The sequence below is a fragment of the Solanum lycopersicum genome, chromosome 3 (assembly GCF_036512215.1).
Source record: "Solanum lycopersicum chromosome 3, SLM_r2.1".
NCBI classification, from domain to species: Eukaryota; Viridiplantae; Streptophyta; class Magnoliopsida; order Solanales; family Solanaceae; genus Solanum; species Solanum lycopersicum.
In genome coordinates this window covers 49,258,002-49,265,118 of record NC_090802.1, presented here as the reverse complement: position 1 = coordinate 49,265,118, position 7,117 = coordinate 49,258,002, and the positions used below count along the sequence as shown (strand labels likewise).

General features: G+C 35.2%; 2 protein-coding genes and 1 non-coding gene across 4 annotated transcripts; 1 reads left to right on the top strand and 2 right to left on the bottom strand.

The window, feature by feature from the left end:
* The first annotated feature begins 1,472 nt into the window (after positions 1 to 1,472).
* On the top strand, positions 1,473 to 3,261 carry LOC101244464 (ubiquitin-ribosomal protein eL40 fusion protein). The gene is made up of 5 exons (XM_004234956.5): positions 1,473 to 1,693; positions 1,826 to 1,912; positions 2,005 to 2,107; positions 2,896 to 2,962; positions 3,060 to 3,261. The coding sequence occupies exons 1-5, from the start codon at positions 1,591 to 1,593 to the stop codon at positions 3,084 to 3,086; spliced, it is 387 nt and encodes a 128-aa protein (XP_004235004.1). The 5' UTR covers positions 1,473 to 1,590; the 3' UTR covers positions 3,087 to 3,261.
* An 87-nt stretch (positions 3,262 to 3,348) lies between these two features.
* Positions 3,349 to 6,442, bottom strand: LOC101244752 (pyridoxal reductase, chloroplastic). 2 transcript variants are annotated; one of them, XM_026029914.2, is made up of 8 exons: positions 6,145 to 6,442; positions 5,839 to 6,067; positions 5,116 to 5,209; positions 4,763 to 4,886; positions 4,573 to 4,674; positions 4,056 to 4,207; positions 3,853 to 3,946; positions 3,349 to 3,776 (listed from the first exon to the last, which is right to left on the bottom strand). In XM_026029914.2, exons 1-8 carry the CDS (start codon positions 6,274 to 6,276, stop codon positions 3,762 to 3,764), a joined length of 942 nt encoding a protein of 313 aa, XP_025885699.1. In that variant the 5' UTR covers positions 6,277 to 6,442; the 3' UTR covers positions 3,349 to 3,761. The 2 variants fall into 2 exon arrangements, with proteins under 2 accessions (XP_025885699.1, XP_004235005.1); XM_004234957.5 differs by having other exon boundaries at positions 3,349 to 3,765.
* Positions 6,366 to 6,445, bottom strand: TRNAL-UAG (transfer RNA leucine (anticodon UAG)). Its single transcript has one exon. It is a non-coding gene; the product is annotated as a tRNA-Leu (tRNA).
* Between the last annotated feature and the right edge of the window lie 672 nt (positions 6,446 to 7,117).

Below are 7,117 nucleotides of genomic sequence, written 5' to 3'. Positions count from 1 at the left end.
TGTTTGCGATCATGCTCCGTATTTTGTTTTGATCTTCATATTTGGTTCAAACTTGAAATAGTGAGAAAAAAAATAATCAAATTGATTAATTTGAAGAGTAACAATAATTGTACTTTGATTTCTTATAATTTTAAAAATATACCCTATATTTTTATAAAAATATGAAATACAATCTGCCAACCCACAAGCACAATGAAACAATTAATCCGATGGAACTTGTGCACCCGAATAAAATCGTTTGGTCTCCACTGATCGAGTTTATATACGTTTACAAAAATCTGACAATGTAAAAAATAGAAAAAAAATATTTGATTTGTACTCTAATACAACATCAGACATTCAAAAAGTTTAACCCAAAATTTCCCCTCAAAAGTTAGGGTTCTAACTTTTATTGTTGATCCAATTGTTACCTTTCAAAATCTTGCTTCCGATTTGTATTCTTGTTTCTCCCTTTTCGTTTTTTTTCTTATTTTGTTTGTTTTTACATGGTATGATTACCTATTCAAAACTTGAATTTTAATCTTTAATTCTAGGGTTATCTCACATATGGGTAAATTATTATATTAAAATAATTATTATTTGCTCTTGAAAATTTTAATTTTTGGTGGCAGATAGGCAGTAATGGTTCAAGGTGATAGTGAAACTAGTAAAAATATTTGTTTTAGGTGCAGAATATTAATGGTAAATTTAATAATTTTAACCTTACTTAAAACAATATTGAAGATTATAGTAAAAATATTCAAAATTTGACGGTTGTTAATTAAGATTTAAAATCGTTGTTCATTTTTAGAATTTAGAACCCATTGGCAGGGGCGGATCCACACTATATGGAGGGAGTGCATGTGCACCCTCTAATTTTCGAAAAAATTATATGTATACATGTATACCTATTTTGAAAAACTGATAGAAATTAGAATATAGTTAACAGTGCACTCATAAAAAATATGAAAGTACTCTTGTGCATTTGATAGAAGTTAGAGATATTATACCCTTTAGACCCGGGTTTGAATCTCACTTAAACTTGTTTTTATGTTTTTATTTTAAGTTTAGCTTAAACTTCACATATTTGAACTATGTTATATTGATGCACCCAAAGTCGGAAAGTTGTTTTTATTTTAAATTTACTTTAGATTTCATATTTGAGTTATGTTTATATTGATGCATCCAAAGTCTGAAATTCTGATTCTGCTTTTGACTCGACAGATTCATTCAAAACAAATTCTTACATAACTAATACTCGTTCAATTCTAATCAATTATTAAATAATTCCTATATCTTGTACTCGTTTTGTAATTTAAATGATGAAGGTAAAATACTCACAGACATATTACTAAATTATATTTGTATGCATTTTTATTTTTAATTATATTGCTTAATGTAGCGTAAATAAATAATTACCATTTCTACATCTAAAGCATAATGTCATAGTCAAATGCACAGGGAGGTGAATATAATTACAAAATTTACAGAGTACCCATACATTAGCACATTTGTGCGACGTCGTTTTCACAAGGGGAAATCCTAAACCCTAAAATCCCCCAATATAAGCTTCCTGAAGAAAAAAACCCTACACTTCACCAGAGAGATAAGATGCAGATCTTCGTGAAAACCCTAACAGGGAAGACCATAACCCTTGAGGTTGAATCCAGCGATACGATCGACAATGTCAAAGCGAAGATTCAGGACAAGGAAGGTATTATCTGTTGGAAATTTGATCTTTTTTTGGTTCAATTTCTTCTTGTATTTGATCTGTAGAACTGAAATGGTGTTCAAATGGAACTAATGAATGGATCTCAACAAATGAATTAATGGGTTCTCTGTCTAGGTATTCCACCGGACCAGCAGCGACTGATCTTTGCTGGTAAACAGCTTGAAGATGGGCGTACACTGGCGGATTATAATATTCAAAAAGGTCTGTGTTGGATTAACAGTTCGCAATAGTAGCGATTGTTTTATTGTTTATTAGCTTGCCTTTTTTAATGGATTTTATTTTGTATAAAACAGAATCGACTCTGCATCTTGTCCTGAGGCTCCGGGGTGGGATCATTGAACCGTCTCTTATGGCCTTGGCCAGGAAATACAACCAAGAGAAGATGATTTGCCGCAAGTAAGCTCTATATTTAGCGCTTTGGTTTACTTATCTCTTATCATTTGATGAACTCCACATATCAAATTGTTGTTGTGGGAAGACTTATTTATTTCAGTTGAATTTGAACTCTTTAAGATGGTCTTTACAAGGATGTTTTTGTGTTAAAATCACAATCCTTTTATGAATGTGAGCTTAGATTGCGTTTGGGTGTCAATGTCTTGACCTTTGCTTAGGTTGCATTTGGATGTCACTGTCCTGATTTTTTCCACAGATGGTTAATAATAAACTTCCAACTCTGTGATGAAATGGATAGAAAGCTAAAAATGGTGGATGGGAAGCTGTGAGTTGGGTTTACTCCAAAAAAAACAAAACATCTCTGGTGCAGCAGCACCTTGAACACTAAACTAACAATATTAGTAGCTGTTTTCTCTCTGATTCTAGCTTGCACACTTTGAGTTGTGTGCTTCGGCTAAAGGAAAATTGAGGTTTTCGGAAGGTATCTAATGTGTGAGTCTACCAAATATTATCAACTGCTATCAACCCTGTTTCTAATCCTCCACTATAGCCATTTCACACATTTATGTTCTAATATCATTTTACCACATGGGGCGGGTTAGCATGAGAAGGTGCTTGGTATATGGTGTACTGATGCATGTATTCATTTTGAAATGGTAATTTCGGATACTGGAATTGTGTTGTTTGCTCAAGAAACTGTTGAACACGTCCATTTTCTCTTCAGTTATTATTATATCATTTGAGGGTCACATGCATCCAGAACTCCAGTTTAATCATGTTTTTTTCTGCAGGTGCTATGCCCGTTTGCACCCACGTGCTGTGAACTGCAGGAAGAAGAAATGCGGTCACAGCAATCAGGTAACTTCTTGAGGATTTTCTGCAAGATTTTGTATCATGTATGTTGTTCAACTTGACTCCGTACACTAAACTGTTTCTTTTGTTACTTGCTTTGCAGTTGAGGCCAAAGAAGAAGATCAAGTAGACAGTCGGTTGCATTTCATGTGGAGATGTTATGCCTATTGCATGATTTTGTAGTTCTTTTGCTTAGCTCACATTTTGCTGGATCTATTGTTGTCTGTTTAACTGTGGTACAACATTCGTTTAGACTCCAGTTCCATTTACAAAAAGAATTTATTGCTCTTTCGAGTTTGTTATAATTATGGGCTGTTTTTGTTTTCTTTATCTTCAATTAAGTGCTGTTGGTTCTTTGTTTGGTGGGTTTTCTGTTCTTACAGCAGTAGGCATATCTTGAATGTTGTGATCCTACTCTTTGCCTTGAGACAAATATATAAAATGTTACCACCGTGAATAGGATATAAATTACACTTTGCACAAAGCTACCTTGCAGATATTTGAGAATATGCATTTTGGAAGAGCTAATGATCCAAATGTGTTCATTGATATCCTTTAGCTCGAATATTGCCTTCTATATGTAAGTATCTCTTCCTAAACATATTGATTATTTGGAGAAGTTGTCACTTTGTCTGAAATACGTTTTGGATCATCTTCTGTGGAGAATCAAGAGCTGCGAATTCTAATTGGAGCAATTCATCAGAACTGAGTTGCCAACCAAGGGCTCCTAGGTTCTCTTCAGTTTGTTTTACAGACTTGATTCCAGGGATAGGAATTGTACCCTTGCATATACACCAGTTGATAGCTACCTGCGTGGCGACTTTATGTCAATAGGTGATTTGAAGGTTCTAAGTTCAAAGGGAGTAATTATTAGTGAAGTAAAACTATATGTTTACCTGTGGTACTGTTTTCCGACGTCTTTGAGCTATTTCTCTCAGTGAGGTAAGTAGAGGCTCCAATCCAGGCAAAATTTGTCTAAAGAGTAATCCCCTACAAGTAATGTTTTACGTTGAGAGAAGTATCAAATAATTGCGTGAGCTGTACTTGCTCGTCTAGTTGTTAGAAAAATTCAACTCTGAAAGTAATTGTGAGTTTGTACCTTGGCCCAGGTGGAAGATTAGAGGGCGTATATTTACCAGTGAGCATACCAAGACCCAGAGGACTGTATGCTATGACCCGTATGCCTAGTGAATCACATATATTTTTTATCTCCATCTGATCACTTCCCATACTTAGCAATGAAAATTGTACCTGATGTTGGGGAGCTCACTGGCTTAAGATTGTGGAACCAAAAGCAAGCAATTTAAGTACAAACTGGTCATATTGGTATTTGATGACCACTAACAATGCTTGAATCGGTGGTGTTAACAGAGATATCAAGCTTAACTAGCACGATCTTGACGAATCTACTGGATACCTGCAACATCCTACTAGCACAGGTACTAGGCAAGTTGGTTCTATTAGAGCTGACTATATTCGTTTTCTTTAAAGAAGTTGTATATTGTTGACACTGATGTTAACCTAACTTGAGCATTGTGCATATAACAAAATTGTATTTGCTTCTGAAAAGAAAGGTAACTGTATACTTCATGGTAAATTAGAAGAAGACTCAGCACCTGGGCGGAGCGCAAAGGTACTCCTCGGTCATCAAGATATTTGTATATTTTCAGCAGCTGCTTTGGTCCATAGTTGCTCACTCCTACTGCACGAACTAAACCCTGCACAAGACAAAGTTTGTGATTTGATTATGTGCAATTCTGCAAAATGTTGATCTCCCCTCCCACATAATACTGAGTTATTAGTAACCTTCTCGTACATGGCAACTAAACCATCCCAAAGAGCTCGTTCCTGCAGAGGTGCATAATTTGCAGTTGACCAATGCAATTGTCCAATTCCAATTTGCTCGATTTCCATTCTTTCCAGAGAAGACCTGTCACAAAGTTCTATATAGTAAAATCATCTTGTTGCTTCACAAAGAACAAGCAAATTATGAGCCTAATGTCTTTCTACTGGATGACACAGTAGATAAGAGTAACTTAGTGCACTTCTAACAATCATGTAACCTTAACCAAATGAAAATCATAAACACATGTATTTCCCCCCTTAAAACTGGACTTTTGATTATCAGTTTGTTCAGAAGACATGAGGTTGAGCAATACTTGCAAGCATTCACAAATTGTCCAGGTGTTAGGCGCCATGGGTATGCTGCAAATTTTGTTGCAATAACGATGTCATTCTTTACTTGCTTGTCTCCTGAAAACATGATAATAACTTAGAAAACAAATGTGAATTTCGGTACAAACTTACTGAGCACCAAACGCTCACATAGAAGTCCAACCAAGAATGAAAAGCATTATGTAACTCAAAGTTTGAACAATGTTGCAAACTTACATAATTAGTTAGAATAGCAAACAATTCTTCAAAAGACGAACAGTTGGGAAGCTAAACTATAAGCTCAATTGCTGCTTTATTTTTCCATTAATGTGAAGCAATTAAGATGAAATGTAAGTGTCCTGTGACTGGATCACCCCGAATCACCAATGTAATTCTACTCTTAGTTCTTAAAGAAAACGATTTAAAAGTACTTGAGGAGGCCTGGACACCGCCACCACCATAAACATACTAGTGTAATCCCACAAGTAAGTGAGCTCTGTGGAGAATAGTATGTACGCAGACCTTACCATACATTTGTGGTCTTGTGGGAGGGTGGCCTAAACACCATGGTTATAAAAAGATGATACATCAAAATTTGTCTATTCAAAACTTCCTAATGAATTTGCCCATGAAATGTTCAAAAGCAAGAATTGGTTTATTTCCCAAATGACAGTCTCCAAACATGAATATACTAGTTTCAATGAGAAACAAGAACAAAGCAATGTGACCTGGAAACTCGCGAATGAATTTTCCAAGAAGTTTCTCACTTTGTCCATTTAACTTTCCAGTCCCATAAGAATCAGCTGTATCAAATAGGTTAATCCCATTCTCCACAGCAAGATTGAAAGTCTGCTGAAGTTCAGAGTCCATGGAATCTTGATATCCCCAGAGAAGCTGATTGCCCCATGCCCAAGTACCAAACCCCATTGGAGATACTGTCAAAGGTCCCATCTTTACCTGTAAATTCAGCTCAATTAACCTTTATAAGCTCGAAATTTGTGCAGCTAAGCAAGAGGAGATGAAACGGAAAATACCTTTTGCCATGGCCAGAAACGGGGAATTCTGAGGGATTTGAAAACAGAGGAAGACGGAAGAGGATCACTTGTAGAATTGCTGCATCTTATGTTGAAAGCAATGGATTTTGAAGCTGAGAGGCAGAGAGCCATTGCTTCCAGGTGAGGAAGACAACTTTGGATAAATTTAGAGATCGAAATTATTAAAAAATTTAATAAAGTAAAGCAAAATAATTAAACACTGACGGCTGTGGGATTTGAACCCACGCCCTTTCGGACCAGAGCCTAAATCTGGCGCCTTAGACCACTCGGCCAAACCGTCTTTGAAACATAAATGATCTTCTAATTATAGTTATACCTTCTAACACTTTTTTTTTTATAAAACAGTGTTTTTTCCTTAATATTGATGATAAAGTGAGAATTTAGTCAGACACGATATCTGACTAATCATGTTAATCTTTAATTAGTTTGACATATTTTGATCCTAATTTTTGTGAATCTTTAGAAATTTAATAAACTATTAAGCGCTATATTATTTAATTACTCGTATTTATGTTAAAAATATTGTTATAATGCTAATTCATATTTGGGATCATACAATTTTAGTTAAATAGTCTTAACGTTATACTTTCGTTTGTATAGAGATCAAAATATCATATTTTAATTAGTTGAAGTTTCAATTTAGTTAGACAACATCATTAGGAACAAAACTAGAATTTATCTTTCTTTTCCCCATTGTCTCCTTATTATTGAATCTTTCTCAAGTGAATCTACTCAATTGTGAAAAAACGTCAGCAAATTGGTAGAGGTACTTACATGTAAGACTGGTATGGACCGGAACGAACTGGTATCGGATCGGAACGGAACCTGTTGACCGGTATGTTGATCGGTATCGAGATGAATCGGACGGAATTATCGGGATGAATAATCAGTTCCATCCCGTTCCACTATATACCGGGATAGAACCGAAACAAATTGGAATGGATCGGGATAG

Bases quoted from the DNA above. Each gene is read 5' to 3' on its own strand.
- LOC101244464 (XM_004234956.5), top strand. From the start codon at position 1,591: ATGCAGATCTTCGTGAAAACCCTAACAGGGAAGACCATAACCCTTGAG. The intron at 1,694-1,825 runs GTATTATCTGTT...TTCTCTGTCTAG, and splicing joins GAAGATTCAGGACAAGGAAG to GTATTCCACCGGACCAGCAG. The intron at 2,108-2,895 runs GTAAGCTCTATA...TTTTTTCTGCAG, and splicing joins GAGAAGATGATTTGCCGCAA to GTGCTATGCCCGTTTGCACC.
- LOC101244752 (XM_004234957.5), bottom strand. From the start codon at position 6,276: ATGGCTCTCTGCCTCTCAGCTTCAAAATCCATTGCTTTCAACATAAGA. The intron at 6,068-6,144 runs GTATTTTCCGTT...CTGAATTTACAG, and splicing joins GTTTCTGGCCATGGCAAAAG to GTAAAGATGGGACCTTTGAC. The intron at 4,208-4,572 runs GTGCTGAGTCTT...CCCCAACATCAG, and splicing joins TACCTTTGCGCTCCGCCCAG to GTACAATTTTCATTGCTAAG.